The 23000-nt window shown below is 35.6% G+C and overlaps 1 protein-coding gene across 8 annotated transcripts in view; it reads right to left on the bottom strand.

The window, feature by feature from the left end:
• Nucleotides 1-23000, bottom strand: part of LOC6571991 (autophagy-related protein 2 homolog A) — a 208070-nt gene that overhangs the window by 61879 nt on the left and 123191 nt on the right. For 6 of the 8 annotated variants that reach the window (XM_044007760.1, XM_044007757.1, XM_044007759.1 and 3 more), the window contains one exon: nucleotides 20408-20535. The exons of the other annotated variants lie outside the window; for them this stretch is intronic. In XM_044007760.1, coding sequence (XP_043863695.1) covers nucleotides 20408-20535 — 128 coding nt within the window. The remainder of the gene's footprint in view (nucleotides 1-20407; nucleotides 20536-23000) is intronic. 8 annotated transcript variants of the gene reach the window in all.

Here is a 23000-nt window from a genome sequence, read left to right as displayed (position 1 = left end):
GTAGTCGAGCAGTCTCGACTAGAGCTTTCTTACTTGTTAATAATTTTTTTTGTAAAATGTACAAACAACATGTAACCAAAATTTGGTCATCAGATTAGCGCCCCCTGCGAAAAATTCAATTTATTTAAGTTAATGACCAAAAATACCACCTGCATATATATTAAGCTATTATTATTTTTAAGTAATATTAGTAGTGCGTAGTGCTGTTTTTTTTTTTTTAATTACTTCCAAAATTCGATTAGGAATGCAATTATAAAGTTGTTCAATATAATTCAAGGATATGGTTGACCAATCGTTTTCAATACCTTCGATTAACTCTGTCTTTGTACTATAATGCTTTCCGGACTCATATACTTTCCTGATCCCCAGACGTTTCCAATGATGTTAAGGTCGATGGTGGCCACTCCATGAGATCAATTTTTTGGCCCTGAATCCAGGACTCTGAATTGGAGCATTATCATGCTGGAAAATCTAATGCCCGTTTTCAGACAGGTTATAGAAATGCAGAACAGCAGTTTTAACCACGATGCGCTCATGCGCGATGTCAAAAATTGAAGCTTGCAAGTACTGTAGAAAGATATTGCTTCCTACACCAACGCCAGTAATTAAGTAATTAACATTCATCGCTCTTTGGACCGTTGATAAGCTCGTCTTAACACCGATTTTATCCCTAATTTTGGTGGTCGATTCGTGGGAATTCGAAGCTTCCCGAAATAATGCTCTTCTATTTCTATCTGAAATCACTTGATTATTACCGCTTATATAGTTTTTTCTATAGTTTTCCCTATTCGTAAAAAAAATTGCCAATTAGTTTTCTGTTTTTCACCACCGAAAAAATGTGCATTAGGGACTACTCACCTTCGTAGTTGCTCGGCTCCGTCTCTTACGGCTCGAGCAGTGAAAATACAACACTACAAAGTCAGTTCGTTGCGAGCGCTCAAACGAAATGGTCCCATTCTTATATGAAGCAAGGTTATGCGCTATTTGTCCTACTCTCTCTCTCACTCTATCTCTCTCTTTGGTCTCTCAAATCACCGAACTCAGCAGCGCACAAAAATTGAATTTTGTTCGCGATGATCCCAGCTCTTTCCCTTTGAAGTGAAGGGTATACCTAATCATAAAAGCGTTTGTCACGCTCATGCAAACAAAATGTAAGCGTTTGTATGGTTATTCGTGAGAAGGGTATGAAAGCGTTGATACTCATGGAAATGCTTTCGCGACGAGTGTGCACACAGACACACACACTTGCAGTCTCTGGAAACATGAGCATTAGAGGCCTGTGTGCGTAACTCTTGCTGCTTGTAGTAATTTTAAAGCCCAGCATTTGCATTTGGCCGATTTTGTGCTCACAAACTTACATACATACATGTATATACATATGTACATTTGATTGTGTGTATGCATCAGATGCGATGCTCACAATTATGGGATATCACTTGTAGAAGCATTTGTATGCCTCTGTGCCTTTACATGTGCGTATGTGTATGTCTTTGTGTGTATGCATGGGATATGAGCATTGGCGTGACCTACCTCAACTTAGAATTGTGTGAACGATTTAGGGTTCGAAATACAAATTGCAGAATCGCATTTATGTACATACAGAGCATTATTTAATTAGACAACTAAAGTGACAAGTGCACTTCCTAATACTTTTGATTTTTTTTTTTTACTTGCATGATTTTTATGTCATCTTGACCTGTATATGTATGAACATACATATGCTTATTTTAAAAATTGTAAGTTTCACCTGTATACATATGTATGTATGTATGTACATATGACATATGTACATGCTTTGGAATATTTCGGGTTGCAGACTATAAAAACTTCAAATGGGACATGAATTACACATGTCATATTAAGTCATAAAGGCCCATTTGACAGTCACTCTCCAATGCAAACCATACATAATTTACAAACTATTAAATCGAGAGACAATTATCTTCCCATTCCATACATACATACACATATGCAAATGTATGTATGTATGTGCTTTTACTGCACAAGGTCGATCGGCGGTAAATTTTGGGCTTTACAATTTGCACAGGCAATTGTACACATAAAGAATACATTTTCGCGATGAACATGCACACACACATTTACAGTATGGGCTTCAGTGTGTGTGCGTCGCGAAACTCAATTCTTTCTCAATATTCTCATCAATCGTCCGTTGAAGTCCCGTTTTACATGTATTTGCCATTATGTGTTAGTGTGGGAAACTTTTCTTGCTGCCTGTGGTATATTGTAAGTGTGTATGTTCATAATACGTGAACATTGGCGTGTGACTGCCACGGGCTTTTAATTGTGCGAGCGATTTCGAATTAAGTCTGCAAAGGGGAGTGCTAAACGACCTTTTATCACTTCAGTGTTTTCTATTGTTAATCGTGCCAAAATTTATATAAGTTTTTTTTAAAACTATGGCAGAAGCATGTGTCATACACAAATCAATTGCTGGTGGGAAAAATGTAAATAAAAAAAAATATTCACAAGGTAAAGGCGCGAAATGTATAATTGAAGCGTGTGGTGCGAGTTATAGAAAAAGTTCCGTTAATTTTCCCGTTAGATTATTTTCGTTTCCATCAAAAGAATTTTATTTAAATAAGTGGATAAAAGCTTGCAATTTACCTAATAATTTTAAATGGAGAGGCGCTAAAATTTGTAGCAGGCATTTTGAACGCAAGTATATTGGTAAACGTAAGTTAAGAGTCAATGCAGTCCCAACTCTACACTTGTGCAATCTAGATTTTCCTTCAAATAACATTGTTGACATCAATGATGATATTTATACAATAGACATTCAAGAAGAGAATATTGAGCCTTATAAGTATCAAAAGAATAGTTTAGGTAAAGTTTCTGATGAGTTTGATAAATCGTCTGCCACAGAGCAGCAGCACCAAAGCGTTCAAAATGAAAGTGACGAGGAGGAAAACGTAGCGAACCTTTTGAGCTTTGAATGTAATTCAAAAAATCAATTATGGCAAGATTTGAGCGTCGGTAGGTCTTCTTTTTGTTTAAATTGCTTAAAAAGAGAGCAAAATGAGGTTTATTATAGGAAAAAACATTATGATATGGGAGTAGAGCTTAAAAGAGTACAGGAAGAGCTCCTTAATTTGCAGAAAAAATATTCAGCTTTAAAAAATGTTTCTAGATATAGAAACCATTCTTATAGAATTAGAAAGGTAAAAAAACATGTTAATGTCTTCACGACAATTAAAAATTTACCTCATGTTTCTGAAAATTCAAAAGTATTATGTAGGATGCTTTTGAAAAATAATCATGTCTATAATAGTGCTGAAAGGGCGATTGCCCAAAATATTAATTTTTATTCAGCTAGGACATATGATTATCTTAGGGATGTGCTTAGTTTAAGACTCCCATGTAAGAAATCTTTAAATCGATGGGCGATTTTGAAAAATTTAGTTCCTGGATTTAATCCAGACTTATTAGAAAATTTGCAGGGCATTGTTGAGAAAATGAGCGCCAAAGAAAAATATGCCGTATTAGTTTGCGATGAGCTCAAAGTAAAAAGAGGGCTTCAGTACAATTCATCTCTTGACGAGATACAGGGATTTGAAAACGATGGTGTAAAACGAAGTAGTTTTTTAGGACAGCAAGTCTGTGTTTTCCTTGTTAGGGGGCTTTTTGAGAACTGGAAGTATGTTTTAAGCTATACGGTTTCAGCCCGTGGCATAAATCATACTGACCTAAAAAAAAAATTTGAAGAAAATATTGGACTGTCGCAAGCATTAGGGCTCAATGTCAAAGCCGTTGTTTGCGATCAGGGATCCAATAATAGAGCAGTGTTTAATAGATGAGGTATTGATTTAAATAATCATAGCTTTGAGGTTAATGGTGAAAAATTTTTTGCCATATTTGATGCACCGCATCTAGTTAAATCCCTTCGAAATATTCTTTTAAAGAAGAATATTTCAACACCAGAAGGTACAGTTTCATGGGGAATAATTAGAAAATTTTATGAAACTGAGACCAAGAATTTAACACGTTTATGTCCGAAATTAACCTTAAAGCATGTCAGTCCGAATTGCTTTGAAAAAATGAAAGTGAAATTAGCAACACAAATCTTTAGCCACAGTGTAGCTGCTGCGATACGCACTGTTGTCGAAACAGGTGGGTTTGCCGATTGCAAAGACAGTGCAGTTGCAACGGCAATATTTATAGATGAAATTAATAACCTTTTTGATTGCTTAAATAGTCATGTTATATTTGACATCCTTATAGATGTGCCCTTAGGCAGAATAATAATGTCCATGAGTACCTTCAGGAAATGCGTGATTATTTCCAAAATCTGCATTATCCTCATACAGTATATTGCATTGATGGGATGCTGATAACAATCTCATCGGTAATTGCTTTGGCGGAAGATATTTGGAATAACAACAATGATTTATTCTTTGTTGCCACATCCAAATTAAATCAGGACCCGTTGGAGAATTTATTTTATTTGATTAGATGTCGGGGAGGAACAAATAGTAATCCAACAGTATTCGAGTTCAATACAATAATATCTAAAATGCTATCCATGAAAATATTGACATCAACTTCTGTATCTGGAAATTGTATTCCAGATGAAGATTTAATGTTGGCCAATATCATAAAAGATAGCGGTTCCCAATTATCTGTTTTTCATGAACAATGTAATTCATGTCGCACTCCATCAGATATTGAACCTTTAGATGATGATGTAGAAATAGAATTGTCATTAGATACAACCATTGCCAATATTCAAAATGATTTTAATGAAAATGCATTGCGATATTTTGCTGGGTATCTTCTGCACAAACTGTTGTAAAACACTGAATGCGAAGTTTGTACAAATCTTCTAACGTCCTCAGACGAAATGCAGTGTTCTTTTGAGTATTTGATACTCAATAAAAATTTTCATTACATAAATAGATATCTTAAATTGAAGGCCCCTTCTGACCATTTTTACAATTTGATAAAACTGCATTTCGAAACATTTAGGAAAATTTTCGAAAAGAAACCATACATCGCTCGCATTAAAGAGAAAATTGTTCTGTACTGCATGCACGCTACAGCAAAATCATCTTTAGATAATGAATGGTGTTCCCCCTCTCATCCTTGCTTTCAGCATAGGAAATTTATTCTTAATCAGTTTGTTTTAATTTTAATTAGAAAAAATTGTAAATGGCAAACTGATGAGATCGTTGGTAAAATTAACATTTTAAATAAACGTAAATTGCAAATAATTAAAGAATAGGTAGAATAGGAAGTGATAATAAAAGGTCGTTTAGCACTCTCATAGCAAAGCTGATCCGATGACAATTAAAAGCCCGTGGCAGACACACGACAAGATTTATGTATGTACGTATTGTGCAAATACTTACATACATATGTATATACTCACATCATTCCACAGGCACCAAGGCAATATTCGTACACAGGCACACAAGCGCATGTAAGCAAAAACTTATTATAATAAAAATCTAAACATTTTGCATGAGCACGACAAGGGCATTTAAGAGTTCAGTATTCCCTTCACTCAGAAGGGAAAATAGGATCGTCGCGAACAAAATTTAATTTTTGTGCGCTGCTGGATTGTGTCTGCACATCTGTACATACATATACATACGTATGTATATGTGAGAGAGCATAGAGAAACAGAAAGAGAAGGTAAGAAAAAATAAAATAAGACATAGCGGCGATACATCGTAATGTCTCGTTTCAGCGCTCGCAACGAACTGACTTTGTAGTGTTGTATTTTCACTGCTCGAGCCGTAAGAGACGGAGCCGAGCAACTACGAAGTTGAGTAGTCCCTAATGCACATTTTTTCGGTGGTGAAAAAGTTTGTTCTACATGTCTCATCTATGTGTTCTTTGGTCAGTGCTTAAATCTAATATAACATAGGCTAGTAACCAGCTACAGTATACATAGGCTAGTAGCCTGCTACACATTGATACTCAGTAGGCTTGATAACAGTGATAGTTTTCGGTCCTGCTCTCATATTATACAATAGTATAGAAGTAAATAAACAAATGAAGTCAGTCAGTCTACGGCACAGCCTCAGGCGAACCTGACTATTCATAAAAAAAAGCACATTTGATAAAAATATTACGCGTGCGTACAGAAGCTAAATATTTCGAAAGTTCAGATATTTGTTTGTCTCAAACATAAATTTGTGTAAATTATTTATATTTATATTTCTCGATTGTTTTATGTGGTTTTGTGCGAGGGCATATTCAGTGTTACTATTGATAAAAATGCCGCGTCCTAGAAAATCTAATCTTTCCCGGCGGACCCATAATGCAATTAGGCATCGGAATATCGCGTGTCAATTATCTGACGAAGAACGAGAAATCGCCCAGTACCCAGCAAAGAGGGGCCCTAATTTTTGCTTCTCAAAGAGAGGCAGCCCGTGAAACGGCAATAAGAAATGGTTCAAGGATTGATTTGAATCGAGCAGCGTTTCGATATGATTGCACCATTGACTACAGCTTGAATCGTTTAGTTTGCATTGGTCCAATGGACGTTGTTTACCAGCATTGTGGCGCATTGAAGTTTTCTGGTGAAACGCCCGGTTTGTGCTGCCTTAGTGGTAAGTGACATTGCCAATAGTGGTCCCGCCACCAGAGCCATTGCGTTCCCTGCTTTATGGCGAAACACTAGAATCACGACATTTTCTAGCGAACACTCAAAACAAAACAAAAATGCCTGTTTCCAATTGACTTCATTTGGGGCGGAAATTATTGGAGACGGATATAATCCGACATTTAAGGTAATTTACGTTAAAAATTTTATTTTCTATGATTGTAAAAAAATAAAAATAAAAAAATTGGAATAATGTAGTTTGTTAGATTTCTGTAAAAAGTGTTTGTAAATCTAACTATAACTATGGCTTTGAATTTAAAGATTCAAGGCCAGATTTGCCATCGCATTGGCTCATTACAACCTATTGAAGATGCACAGCACAAATTCTTGCAAATATACTTCATGGGCAATCTGGAAGAACAACTTGATCGACGTCAAGAAATCAACACAGCTATGAAAAGAGCAATTCTCCAAGATTTGCAGCAAATGCTTCACGAACATCATGCATTGGTCATGCTGTTCAAGACTGCTTTAGAGTGCATGCCAAGAGATGACTATAAAGTAGTAATAAAAGCAGATAAAAGACCACCTGGAACACATGAGCGCACATTTAAAGCTCTAACAATCGATGAAGTGGCAATCCTGATTGTTGGTGAAAGCTTGGAAGCACGCGATATTGTGCTTACACGACGCAGTACTGGGCATCACTTTAATATCAAAATGATTAATCCATTGAATGGTAAAATCAATCATTGTTTTCATTTTAACTTTATATACATTTTATTCTGTTTGCTTTTAGTACACAAAAAAAGTTATCACTCTTAATTTAGTAGAGAGCAGCTTTAAGAGTCGTAAACCTATTAGGGGTTCTAAAATACAATTTTTACGATCAATAAATCACAGGGCCAATCTTTGACTATTTGTGACCTCAATCTAGAAAATGTGTGTTTTTCTCATGGTCAATTGTACGTGGCATGCTCACGTGTTGGCAAACCATCCGCATTATTTGTTCTTGCACCTGACCAAAAAACGAAGAATGTCGTTTACCACAAGGTGCTTGAATGAAAATCCGATTAATAAATAAATCAGAGTGTATCCCAACCTGAACAACATAGCTTTCAACAATTTTTTACCTAGAAATAATGGATAGGGCAATGCAACGTTTGCCGGGCCACCTAGTATAAATACACTTCGCGTCATCAGGTTAGCGCCCCCCCCTTACACTCATTTTTTTATACGTTTTTCTCTTTGCCTATTGCACGCAACTTCTTGGTTTTTTTTTATTTCATTATCATCATATGAGATGTCTCTCATACCAAAAAAAAAAAACCGCGAGTGAAAACCCGTTATGTTTTATTTTCTATTCTTCTGTATTTTCGCAAAAAATGTGCGCACTTATTTTGCGTCATCAGATTAGCGCCCCAAATGCAATTGTAATTATCTTGCTTATTTTGGCAATTACACTCACCAAATTTTTTGTGAAGCTTAAAGTATTCAATATATTTATAGTATGGGTAAAGAAACAGTTTTATCTTTGGTTGAAAATCAAAGATTGAGGCATACTTTGAATCTAGACTATGCCACAAGAAAATTGCTGAAAATCAGGAAAAAACACAAAACTAAGTGGCAATTTTCTTACAAATAGGGAAAACTATGGAAAAAACTATATACGCGGCAATAATCAAGTGATTTCAGAAGGAAATAGAAGAGCATTAGTTCGGGAAGCTTCGAATTCCCATGAATCGACCACCAAGATTAGGGATAAAATCGGTGTTAAGACGAGCTTATCAACGGTCCAAAGAGCAATAAAAAAAGTTAATTACCTAAAGAAACAGAATGTAAAAAAAAAGACACCAGTCGATATGCTGAGAAAAGAAATACGCATTAATTTTGGCCGGGCGAACATGACGTGGTCTATCCAATGGCAGCATGTTGCCTTTTCTGATGAGAAAAATGGAATTTGGAAGGAGCTGATGACAAAATTTATTATATCCATGACCTACGCATAGAAGAACATTATTTGGAACGGTTTCCAAGCCGTTGCAGCGGGGGGGTGGTGTGGCATTGATGTAGGGTGCAATATCTTACTACAGCGCTTGTAAGCTTCAATTTTTGACATCGCGCATGAACGCATAGGACTATAACATCGTGTTTAAAACTGCTGTTCCGCATTTCTATAACCTGTCTGAAAACCGGCAATAAATTTCCCAACATGATAATGCTCCAAATCCAAATCCTAATCCCTGAAGTCCTGGATTCAGGGCCAAAAAATTGATCTCATGGAGTGGCCACCATATTCACTCAACCTTAATATCATTGAAAACGTCTGGGAATGGTTGATCAGGAAAGTATATGAGTCCGAAAAGCATTATTGTGCAAAGATAGAGTTGATCGAAGGTACTGAACACGCTTGGTCAACCATATCCTTGAATAATATTGAACAACTTTATAATTCCACTCCTAATCGAATTTTTGAAGTAATTTCAAACAAAAAACGGCACTACGCACTACTAATATTACTTAAAAATAATAATAGCTTAAAATACAGGTGTTATTTTTGGTCATTAACTTAAATAAATTGAATTTAGCGCAGGGGGCGCTAATCTGATGACCAAATTTTTGTTACATGTTTTTTGTACATTTAAAAAAAAAAAAAAATTATTAAAAAATAATCCTTATTGTTACAGTAGCCATTCTTTTTGTATTTTAAAGAGAAATAAATGAAGTATAATGTAAAAAAATTTCAAAGATGGAGCTCTGCTGGTTTAGATTTTATTTAGCTTTGAGGTTGAGTGTAAAGGGGGGCGCTAACCTGATGACGCGCAGTGTATATTGAATACTTTGAGTTTCACAAAAAATTTGGTGAGTGTAATTGCCAAAATAAGCAAGATAATTTCAATTGCATTTGGGGGCGCTAATCTGATGACGCAAAATAAGTGCACACATTTTTTGCGAAAATAGAGAAGAATAGAAAATAAAACATAACGGGTTTTCACTGGCGCTTTTTATACCCTGAACCCATTGAAAATGGGAAATCAGGGTATAATGGTTTTGTTAAAAGTATGTAACAGGCAGAAGGAGGCGTGGCAGACCCCACAAAGTATATATATTCTTGATCAGGGCGACGACCGGAGTCGATTTGGCCCTGTCCGTCTGTCTGTCCGTCCGTCCGTCCGTCCGTCCGTCCGTCCGTATGTATGAACGCGTCGATTTCAGATATAAGAGCTAGAGACTTGAAATTTTTTGTCCTAGGTCCGTGTATATTACGCGCATATCAAGTTTTTCTTTATATATCGATAACTACTCCCGATATTTTATTATCGATCAAAAACCTTATCGAAAGCTAGTTATTTAATTATATCTCCTACACCCTTAGAGCTAGAACTTCCAAATTTTAAATGTAGACTTATATGTATTTTATATAATTTCGGTTTTTATCAAAATTTACCCCCCACCCTTATATCCACCCCCTCACCCTCACCTTTGTAATAGGCGTATTTCAGGTACTAGAGACGTGTGCTTTGGAATGTACATACATTTTCACCATATGATTACGCTCTTAAAGTTTCATTAAGATTGTACGTCTAGAAATTAAAGTATTCAACAAATAAATTCTTATAATGTTGCCCACACTGCAGCGCAGCCCAAGCGCAGTCGCTGCTTACTGCGCAGATAGCAGAGCGCGTTCTAATACGTGCGTGTGTATGTATGTCTGTCGAAAATAAGTGCAGACTGATTAGAATATCAGATTAGAGGGTTCAGGGTATCTCCTAGTCCAGCAGTCTCGACTAGAGTCTTCTTACTTGTTTTTTTTTTTTTTTTTGTATGAGGGACATCTCATATGATGACAATGAAACAAAAAAAAACCAAGAAGTTGCGTGCAATAGGCAAAGAGAAAAACGTAAAAGAAAATGAGTGTAAGGGGGGCGCTAACCTGATGAAGCGCAGTGTATATAGATAAAAAAGGAAAAAAATATTATATATACATGTGAAAACCAAAATATTTTGTTTTAAGATACAACATAGCATACAAAGATATAAAAACAAAAAAGAAAACAAGAAGACTCTAGTCGAGACAACAAAAATCGAAATTATATAAAATACATATAAGTCTACATTTAAAATTTGCAAGCTCTAGCTCTAAAGGTGTAGGAGATATAATTAAATAACTAGCTTTCGATAAGGTTTTTGATCGATAATAAAATATCGGGAGTAGTTATCGATATATAAAGAAAAACTTGATATGCGCGTAATATACACGGACCTAGGACAAAAAATTTCAAGTCTCTAGCTCTTATATCTGAAATCGACGCGTTCATACATACGGACGGACGGACGGACAGACAGACGGACAGGGCCAAATCGACTTAGCTCGTCGCCCTGATCAAGAATATATATACTTTGTGGGGTCTGCCACGCCTCCTTCTGCCTGTTACATACTTTTAACAAAACCATTATACCCTGATTTCCGATTTTCAATGGGTTCAGGGTATAAAAATATATATATATATATAAAATATACTCCCGTTCTGCCGCTGCTTTTAGCGACAATACTCTTTATATAAACTTTATGTATTTAGGCTAAGACTTTTAATGAATAAAGCACAGAGAACATTCTGTGAAGAACACTCGAAGTTATCACAACTGAGTCGCTTCATTCGTTTATCTACAATAGAGCGCACCGCTGTCCAAAAGAAGTAAAGTTACAGATTTTGGAAAAATTTTATTTTATCAAAATGAGTTATCAAATCAAATTATGGAGCTCATCCTGTCAAGCTTGTAAAATGCAAAAATATGATAACCTACACCGGTATCAGCACATCCATGCGAAATAATACATGTTGACATATTCACATTACGGATATCGGTAAAATTTAGACCGATACAACACCTCAGTACACTGTAAACAAAAAAAAAAAAAAAAAAAGACTTCAACAGAACTTCTAGGATAAATTATCAAGGGTTGGAAAATTTTACACAAATGGTTAATGAAGATATTAGGGGTTTAATTAAATAAGAAAAAAAATATTTACTAAAGTCGAAGTGATAGAAACCCGCAATGTGACAGTCAAAACAAAAACCTGCAAAATTTTTGATAAATCACATCTAAGAAAATAGCAAACAGTATCCAACAATTCAAATTAGGCTGAAAAAACCAAAATACATTTTTCGATTATTCTCGATAAAAAAGTTATCGGATGAGTTATCGAAAAAAATAAAGCAGACTCGTACTGCGTATGGTATACACGAGTATGCATTTCAGCTCTCTAGCTCTTATAACTTCTGAGATCGACGCACTCATACGGACGGACAGACGGACAGAGCTAAATCGACTCAGCTCGTCGTGCTGATCAAGAATATATATACTTTATGGGGTCTGCGATGGCTCTTTCTGCCCGTTACATACCTTTTCACAAAACCATTATACCCTGATTTCCCATTTTCAATGGGTTCAGGGTATAAAAATAATCCAGATACCACTTTTAGCTTCCCGAAAATAGCACCCACAGAATTCATATTCCGACGAGAGAGTTAAGACTTATTGTTACCAAATTATATAAAATATACCAGCTGGCTCGGCAAACGTTGCATTACCCTATCCATTATTTTTAGGTAAAAAATAGTTTAAAGCTATGTTGTTCAGGTTGGGATACACTCTGATTAATTTAATAATCGGATTTTCATTCATTGGTCAGGTGCAAGAACAAATAATGCGGATGGTTTGCCAACACGTGAGCATGCCACGTACAATTGACCATGAGAAAAACACGCATTTTCTAGATAGAGGCCACAAATAGTCAAAGATTGGCCCTGTGATTTATTTATTTATTTATTTATTTATTTTCTTAAAGCTATTGACAAAAATGAGAGTCAATTTTAATTTAAAAAAGCCTATACAAAGTACACGATATAATTTCAATAGTAACACCAACCCGATGGGGGTATTTTATTTGCCAGTCCGGCCGGCTATGCCCACGTCTCACAGCCAAATATGGTCAGTGATACTATTGAAGCTATGAAAAGAAAGTGTTAGTAAGAAAACTTAAAAAAATAAAATATTAAAATGTAGGTTATTAAACAATATTTAGCATACTTAAAATAATTCTTAAAATAATAATAAAAAATAAAAAATAATAATAATAATAAAAAAAAAAAAAAAATAAAATAAATAAATAAATAAAAGGAGTTAAAAAAAAACAATAATAAAAAAAAAAAAAAAGAATAAAATAAGAAGAGGTAAAGTATAGAAAAAGAAAAAAGGCCGGTAATAAGAGAAGTTGCAAGAAAAGTTAATAAAAAGAATAAGAAATAATAAAAAGAAAAGAGTAATGGAAAAGCCAAAAATAGAGTATAAGAATAGAATTGAGAAATCACTAACACAACATTAGCAGCAAAAGCGTATGCCAATGCTTATGCCTGGGCATTGTGAGTGATTTCCCTAAGATAAGCTGATAGTACACTTTTTATTTTAGGAGGAGAGAGCTCTAAGGAAAAAACGTGATAATATTTATTAAAATTAACACAAAGAACATGAAACGCACTGTGCAAAGAATAATCCCTAGTGCACACAGGTAAATGAAGCGGACGATAGTGTCTAGTTGCTCGGGACGGAACCAAAAAATTTAGACGACCCAACAAAGAGGACGAATCAATATCACCACTAATCAATTTATGCAGAAAAACAATTCCTAAAATTGTTCTGCGATTGGTTAGCGATGGAAGATCAATTAGCTGGAGCCTACTATGATAAGACGGTAATCGTAAATTACTGTCCCATCTAAGGTCTCTTAAGGCAAAGAGAAGAAACTGTTTTTGGACCGATTCGATACGATCCTGATACAGTTTATGTTGCGGAGACCATACGACAGAACAATACTCTAGGATAGGACGCACAAGCGAAGTAAATAAGCGCTTGGTAATAAAAGGATCTTTAAATTCCTTAGACCAACGTTTAATAAAGCCAAGCGCACTTTTGGCTTCATTAATTATGGTAGAAATATGAAGATTAAAGTTAAGTTTACAGTCAAAGAATACACCAAGATCTTTGACTGTAAAGATGCGTCGTAAGGAATTATTGCTAATTTTATAATCAACAATTAGAGGAACGGTACGACTGAAGGTCATTGTCATACACTTTGAGCAATTTAGGTCAAGCTGGTTTGCCACACACCAAAGTTGAAATGCATTTAGGTCATCTTGAAGGTGAAGATGTCCATTTGCCCTGGAGTATGGAAGGCAAAGTTTTACATCATCAGCATACATAAATATAGTGGAATACGAGATACAACTAGGAAGGTCATTTATAAAAAGGGAAAAGAGCAATGGGCCCAAATGGCTACCCTGAGGTACACCAGACGAAACAAAGATAAGTTTAGACATAGCTGTACTCAGCAAGACTCTTTGGGTTCTACCCGTTAAATAGGATGAAATCCAAGAGACAAGACTGGGTGAAAATCCTAAGCGTTCAAGCTTAAGAATTAGTATGTAATGATGTACTGAGTCAAATGCTTTAATGAAGTCCGTATAAATAACATCGGTTTGCATTTTTTTGGAAAAGCTGTCATTAACAAGCGACGTGAACTCAAGTAAATTAGAAGACGTAGATCGATTTTGAACAAAACCATGTTGAGATGGTTGAATAATCGATTTGCAAAAATGCTGCAAGGCCGATGTTATGATTTTCTCAAATAACTTCGGAATAGCAGATAATTTCGCGATGCCTCTATAATTGGAAATATCAGATCTTCCACCTTTTTTATATAAGGGAATGATGAAAGATTCTTTCCAAATTGAAGGGAACACAGAAGTATCCAAGGACAAGTTAAACAATTTTAGTAATTGTGACTGAAGAGAAACACTGCACTCTTTAATCACACAACTAGGAATATTATCAGCACCAGGAGAGAAAGATGATTTCAATGTCTTAATGGCTGCAGCCAGAGAGGATGCAGTAACTTTGGGAGTATTTATAGATCCATATTCAGGAAGAGAATAAGGATATGAGTTGCTGTAGAGATCAGCAGAAGAATAAGTGGATTGAAAAAAATCAGCAAATAGATCAGAGGAATCCTGATCATTGCATGTTTTTTCACCTCCAAGGACAAATGAGGACGGCAAACCAGCGGATTTACGCTTCGAGTTTACAAATGAGAAAAATTGTTTGGGATCACGAGTAAACTGACGTTTGCAACGTGTAAGATAATTCTCATAACAGCTAGAATTTAAAAGATTGAAGTTTGACTTGGCAATGGAATATTTGGACCAGTCAATACTTGAACCAGACTTTTTGTAATTTTTAAAACATTTAGTTTTAATGTTTCTCAAGTTCGAAAGAGTTTTGGTGAACCAAGGTGGCTTATTTGAAACTGGCGAAATACGGCGGAGAGGGACACAAACATCCAGAATAGAGTTTAAGGTAGAATAAAAAAACGATGATGCTAAATTAATATCAACCGACTCATATAAAATAGACCAGTCTGTTGAATTAATTAGTTCGTTAAGCAAAACGAAATTGCATTTACGATAACAGCGACTAAGTTTAGAAGGCATTGGAGTATTAGAGGGAGGATTGTCGATAGTTAATAAAACCTCTAAAGTGGGATGATATATATCCTCAGGTAAGGAGAAAGGAGTTGATCTCGCGACATTAATTAGCGAATCATGATTAACAAACACAAGATCAAGAGTGCGATTAAGATGGTTTGAAATAGAGTTCATCTGAAACATAGACAGGTTAAACAATTCATCAAAAAGATAGTGATCAATTGTCGGAATAAAGTAATTTGCATTACAAGTTGAAGACCAAGAAGTGTTCGGAATATTAAAATCACCCAACACAAGAAGACAATCTCTATCATTTACATGTTCATTAACTTGTTTAATACAATTTATGTGGTGAGCATAAACTTGTACATCAGAAGAGGGAGGGATATAAGAACATGTGATGTATAATGAGCACGATGGCAGAGTTAATTTAACCGCTATAATCTCCACATCATAAAGGGACGAAAAGGTAAACAATTCAGAGTGGATAATGGACTTAACCGCAATTAACACCCCACCACCTCTGCGCGACGAACGGTCGAGTCTATAAATAGTGAAATTACTTGAAAGAATTTCACTATTATGAATATTACTACTTAGCCATGTTTCAGTGAAAGCGATAATATCATATTGTACACTGAAACTATGCAAGAAAAGACTTTTAAGTTTTGAGTTTAAGCCACGTACATTTTGATAAATCAGGGACAGCTGAGAAGAGGTTTGTAAGTAATTTAGTTTTTTGGTACAACGTTTGATGAAGATTGCACCGAAGGTAAATTTACTGAAATAGGCATCGATCTGTTACGATTTTTGGGTTTAAATTCATGAACAACTACATGAGGTGGCCAGAAATTAGGGTCACAAAGGGTTTTAAAGTGTTCTACAGGCACATTGATTTTGAACGAAGCAATTTCACGCGGTGTCGCGAAACTAAACTTCGATATAAAAACATTAACCGGAATCTTATTTGAGATAAAAGCCGATACTGCCTCAATGGTAGTGTCAGATGAAAGCCTAGATAAGAAAACTTGCTTTCTAGGAGAGACAACAGATAAGGTAATGCTATGAGAGGCTGACTTATTGACACTCATTGTTTGAGCAACAATAGAAGTAGCATCCAAATTTGGGACAGGGGCTTGAGTTTCAATAGAAGCCTCAATAGGAGAAACAGATATGGGACAAGGTGAAGGAGGATCTAGAGAATTGGGAGCCGACGACAAAACAGAAGCGCAAGGTGAGGGAGGAGCAAGCGAATTAGGTGACGGTACTATTACAGAAGGAGTTACCGACAACAAAGGAGTATCCAATTGAGAGAGAGGACTTTCAAAGCCGTACTGATATAAGATTTCCTCAGCAGCAGCCATGTCACTGGTCAACTGCATAGAAATCTTCTTCAGTTTTAAAAACTGAGACCTCACAGCACTATACATTTTAGAAAAGTTTATTTGTTTTTCCAAACAAATCGGACAAGACCAGCGTATGCCTCCACTACCAGCTTTAGTAGTAGACATAATCTTGTCATATTCACGCCCAGTAAGACCTGCACACTTAGTATGCATCATGTTATCACACAGCCAGCAACTTATAAATTGCGCTTGTGCAGAATCAACTGTTTGCCTGAAAGTGCAAGCTTTTTTGCAGCAACTCATATTGGCAATCGGGATAGATCACAAAATTACTGAATGTAAACAGAAATGTCACAACAAAGAGAGGTATAAATGTGTTGAGAGCGAGTCCAACAACAAACAGCCGTTACAGAGCGCAACGAAAATATATGTTGAGAGAGCGAGTCAACAACAAAAACAGCCGTTACGGAGCAGATCAAAAGTCCTCAGCGAGAGAGTATACTTGCACACCACAAAAATCAAAGATTCAAGAGAGCAACTTATGCACACACTCACACAAACTTAGAAAGAGTGAACTGGGGAGAGCGCCAACAAATAGAAACACTAAAGCAAAAATGCAAATAATGAAACTAATGAACCGACACTGCACACAAAGCTTCACAAATTAAAAAAGCAAATTATTAAAAACGCAGTGAACAACGGATCAAACCTTGCACAGGATAATATAGATATTTGCTATATACAACCGAACCGCAATTATGTGAAATTTAATAAAAATAATTAACTAAGAAAACAAGAATAATTGAAGAGCACAATAGTAAACACGTCTGTTAACTCTCACTGAGAACTCTCTCTTGTTGATCGTCTTGTTGATCGTCTTGTTGATCGTCTTTGTTGATCGTCATGGCGAAGGCAAGACGAATCGCGAACTGAATTCTTTTAAACTCAAAGGGCATATCTGTTGGGATCATAGAAATCCTAGGAATAAGATAACTACCGAGCCAACCTTCAGTTGTAAATTGTGTGGTGGTAAACCAGGCACATCCAAGGAGTTCAAAAATTCAGTTGGATAATTAGTGGCTTCTTCTTCGTTTGTTACACAGTCGATAGATTTGAATGAATACAGAGTACCAACGACTTTATTTTGAATTGTAAAATTAAGGTCATTCACATCTTTATTTTTAGCCGCCAAAATTGCTCGATCACTTAGCCATTTAGTATATTTGTGGAAAGCAATGATATTCGGAAATACTTTGTTGATAAGCTCATCTTTTGATGAGACGAAATTGCAAAAATTTTGAGGAAATTAAATCAAGCCACTCGATTTGTCAACAGGAATACGGCCATTATCGATATTTAGCAATTGCTTCGAGAAATCATCAGCAGATATTTCGTCGGCAGCAGTAGATCCTGGAATTACTGGTAGTGTTTGTCGGAAATCGCCAGATAATAAAATCATTGAACCACCAAAACATCTCGAGTCATTGCGCAGATCTTTTAATGTTCGGTCTAGTGCTTCCAATGCGCGTTTGTGCGCCATTGTGCATTCGTCCCATATGATAATTTTTGATGCTACTAAAACTTTGGCCATTGCGGAGTTCTTTGAAATGTTACATGTCGGCTGTTCAGTAGCTTGAAGATTTAATGGCAATTTTAACGCTGAGTGAGCCGTACGGCGTCCGTCTAACAATGTGGCCGCTATTCCAGAAGAAGCAATTGCTACCGCAAAACCACATAAAACAATCGAGAAATATAAATATAAATAATTTACACAAATTTATGTTTGAGACAAACAAATACCTGAACTTTCGAAATATTTAGCTTCTGTACGCACGCGTAATATTTTTATCAAATGTGATTTTTTTTATGAATAGTCAGGTTCGCCTGAGGCTGTGCCGTAGACTGACTGACTACATTTGTTTATTTACTTCTATACTATTGTATAATATGAGAGCAGGACCGAAAACTGTCACTGTTATCAAGCCTACTGAGTATCAATGGAAATTTGAATCTTTAGGGAAAAAACCGCGTTTTTCAAGTATTCGTAAAATTTTTTTCAGTATTTTTAAGATCTACTATCCTACTCGTGGCGGAGACAAATCCAACAAATCAAAAACCATGAAAATTGGTCCAGCACATATCAAGTTATAAGTCTCGGTACACTTTTACACAACTCTCTTTTATATATATATATATATATATATATAAGATAGATATAGATTATGGGTAAAGAAACAGTTCTATTTTTGGTTGAAATTCAAAGGGGGTTGATTTAGGGGTTGGGGGTACATTTTAACAAAATCCGAAATTGTATAAAATGCATATAAGTGTCCATATAAAATTGGAAAACTAGCTTTAATGATGTAGGAGATATAATTTTATAACGGAGTTTTGATAAGGTTTTTTATCGATAAAAATAACGATTATCGATTTTTGGTGATAATCTCGATATCCGCGCTGTATATACGGACATTTAAAAAAAAATTTTGAAGTCTCTTGCTCTTATCTCTTCTGAAATCGACACGATCATACATATGGACAGTCGGACAGACGGACGGACAGACAGACGAACAGGGTCAAATCGACTCAGCTCGTCGTCCTGATCAAGAATATATATACTTTGTGGGGCCACGGCTCCTTCTGCCTGTTACATACATATCAACAAAACCATTATACCCTGATTTCCCATTGAAAATGGGTTCAGGGTATACAAAATTGTTTTAAGTGGGAAGATACTAAAAAAAAACGCCTGAACCCATTGAAAATGGAAAATAAAGTATATATATTCTTGATCAGGTTGACGAGCTGAGTCAATATAGTGGGAAGATACTAAAAAAGCACCTGAACCCATTCAAAATGGGAAATAATGTATATTCTTGATCAGAATGACGAGCTGAGTCAATATAGCCCTGTCCGCATGTCCGTCAGACCGTATTAACGCCTATATCTCAGAAATTATTAGAGCTAGAGATTTGAAATTCAGCTTACATACTCGGGTATACCATACGAAGGTTTTCGTATTTTTTCGATAACTCATCCGATAACTTTTTTATCGAGACTAATCGAAAAATTGATTTTGTCTTTTTCCAGCCTAGTTTGATCACTTTTAGACCTAGAGACTTCAGATTTAGTGTTTATATCAGGCACCGTAACGATTAATATAATGATTAAAAATAATTTTTTTTACAAAAAATTGCTAATAAAAGTTTATCCTTTTATTAAATTTTCCGTAAAATAATAACTTTTGTGTAATTTCCTCTCCCTTCTTGGGGATTCTTTTGAGCCTCATTTTTTTTTATATTCATAGCTCTTATTTGCGGTCCCTGGTTTATATACATTTGATGAATACAAAGATTTTGTAAATTACAGATCTTGGATACCAATAAGTACTAGAAACTAGTGCTTTGGAGTGTACACACATTCTAGCCATATGATCACGCACTGAAAGTGCTTACTACAAGAGAAATTATTCAACTAATAAAATCTCATAATATTGCCCACACCGAAGTGCAGCCCAAGAGCTGTCGCTTCTAGCTACGCAGTCAGCCAAGCGCGTGATATATGTGCGTGTGGATGCATTTGTGCATAAAAGAAGTGCAGAATGAGTTTAGCGGGTTCAGGGTATCTCCTAGTCGAGCAGTCTTTACTGATACCGCCTTACTTGTTTTGCATACAAACTCTTTAAAATGCATTGTCAGTAAATGGTCAGAAATTTAAAGATTAAGTTTGCATTTAGTAATTTGTAAACATGGTTTTGATTGCACTGCATCACAATCGCCAGCGCTGCTAACTGCGCATTTAGCTAGGCGCGTGCATATATGCATAGCAGTATGTGTGTGCAAAAAAGAATCTTAAAAAGTTAGCTTTTCGCAGGGTCCTGGAGATCTCCTAGTCGATAATAGTGTAAAAATAATTAATATATACATTATTTTAAACTGATACTACTTACATAATTGCAAAACAGCATTTGTAGGCCCGATTCCACTCAATATGTTTGGTAGTTGATTTCTTTTTATGTCTTTTAGCCACTCCCTACTTACAAATTCAAAAAGTTTATTCCAACCAAGAATCCCTCTTCTAAAATGAAAGGCAAAGAATATATATTAACTTTTACAAATTAATCATGGAAACTGACTTATTTGGTTTTCCCAATTTGATAAATTTAACACATTTGATATATTTATGTTTTTGTCAACCCTGTTTCATGGTTTTATTAACTTATTTCGGAAACATACATATTAACAAGTAAGAAAGCTCTAGGCGAGACTACTAGACTACGAAATCCGCTGAACCCTTCGAGCAACTGATATTTTAATATTTATTCGCACATGTACACACAGACACAGAAATACTCACGCACGCATGGGCTGTAGTGGCTTGCTATGGGAAATTAATTGTTTAATAAATTTTCTCGTGGGTGGACTATCTTTATGAAACTTTTAGAATTTGAACATAACATAGATATGCATGTATTTGTAAAAGCACAAGTCTCTAGTATTTGAAATAAGTCTTTTACAAATATGTGGGTGAGGGGTGAATATAGGGGGGGAGGTAATTTAACAAAAATCGAAATTCTATAAAGTACATATGTACCTATGTTTAAAATTTGGCGACTCTAGGTAAAGATGTACCAAATATAAATTTTTTACTGGTTTTCGATAATATTTTTAAAGCAAAACACGATATGCCCATGGTACACACGGATCTAAGAACAAAAATTTGATGTCTCTAGCTCTTATATCTTCTGAGATCGACGCGTTCAAACATACGGACAGACGGACGGACGGACAGATTTAAATCGAGTCAGCTCGTCGCCCTTATCAAGAGTATATATACTTTATGAGGTCTGCCTCCTTCTGCCTGTTACATACTTTTAACAAAACCCTGATTTCCCATTTTCAATGGGTTCAGGGTATAAACACGAAATTCTATAAAGTACATCTGTAGATACACTTAAAATATGACGAGTTTAGCTCTAATGATATGGCAGATATAAATTTATTAAAATAACGGAAAGAGTTATCGAAATAAACTAGATATCTCCGCTGTATATACGGACATCTGAGATCGACGCGTTCAAAAATACGGACAGGGCTAAATCGACTCAGCTCGTCGCCCTGATCAGGAATATATATACCCCATGGTCTGCCTCGCCTCCGTCATCCTGTGACACATTTGAACAAAACCATTAAAAATTAAAATGTTTTCGGTAGGTAACGGGAAACGCGTATTTTGCAGACTTCCCTTTGGATTAAAATATGCACCCAGTATTTTCCAGAGAGCGATAATCGATGTGCTCAGAGAACAAATCGGGAAGTTTTGTTATGTTAATGTTGAGGACGTTATCATTTTCAAAAACATGGATAGCCATGTTACGCACATTGCATGGGTTCTGAATAAATTGTATTTAGGTTTTGATTTTTCACGTGAAGGAATACGAACATGCCCAAAGAACGTAGAAGCAAACCGCAATTACCAACAACTAACCACAATGTTCAATGTCAGGACATTTCTTGGATTAGCAAACTACTATAGACTTCAACTTTGACGAAAGGCAATATCAGGCACTTGAAAAGCTTAAGACAGTTCTAGCTTCTGAGAATATAATTTTACATTACCCGGATTATAAAAAATCTTTCTACTTGACAACTGATGCTTCGTCCTTTGGTTTGTGTGCTGTTTAATTTCAGAACGGGAAACCTATAACATAATATAGTGAGCTCAACTTCGCAACAAACGAACGCGAGCTACTCGCTATAATTTAGGCTCTGAAAATTCTCCGAAACTATTTATACGGGGAAAAAACTTAAACATATTTACGGACCACCAGTCATTGACGTTCGCCGTTTCAGATCGCAATCCTAACGCAAAAATTAGGCGCTGGAAAGCTTTCAGTAATGAAATCAAATAATAAAAAAAGGTAATGTTGCTTCGGATCGTACAATCATTTTTTCAGTGAAAAGATTTTACATATTATACATTTGTTCGAATAAAGATTTGTTAATTGAATGAATATGCGAGATAGTCAAAAAGGATGTTATAAATGCAATTTACTTTGAACTACAAATATTAGCATTCGTGCAGCATAAATTAATAGAAACATTCCTAACAAGATTCCGACATATACAACTATTCGTTATTCGGAGAAACACCTATTCCCTCATAGAGATGTGATATATACTCAGCAAATAAGAAATATATCCTTACCTGCATTAATAAATTTTCAAACCCACTACTTCAAAAACAATAACAGACACACAGTCGGGAATTCTACAGCTTGTGAATTTTTACCGACATACAAAAACAATATACTGCGACAACGAATCTTCTATCATTGCTAAGGATTCAATATAACGTTCAAATTATAAACGCACCACCACTCCACAGTATATAAAATGGACATATTGAAAGGTTTCATTGCACTCTCGGTGACATCGCGAGATGCCTGACCGCTCAGAGAAAATCACTGACGCAGTTGGGACGATACTTCAATATACTGTGGAATAAACTGACTGCGCCCGATTGATACTTTCTACTCATCC

The sequence above is a fragment of the Drosophila mojavensis genome, unplaced genomic scaffold (assembly GCF_018153725.1).
Source record: "Drosophila mojavensis isolate 15081-1352.22 unplaced genomic scaffold, ASM1815372v1 contig_19, whole genome shotgun sequence".
Lineage (NCBI taxonomy): Eukaryota > Metazoa > Arthropoda > Insecta > Diptera > Drosophilidae > Drosophila > Drosophila mojavensis.
The sequence above is the reverse complement of the archived record's forward strand: the minus strand, read 5'-3'. Positions and strand labels throughout refer to the sequence as shown.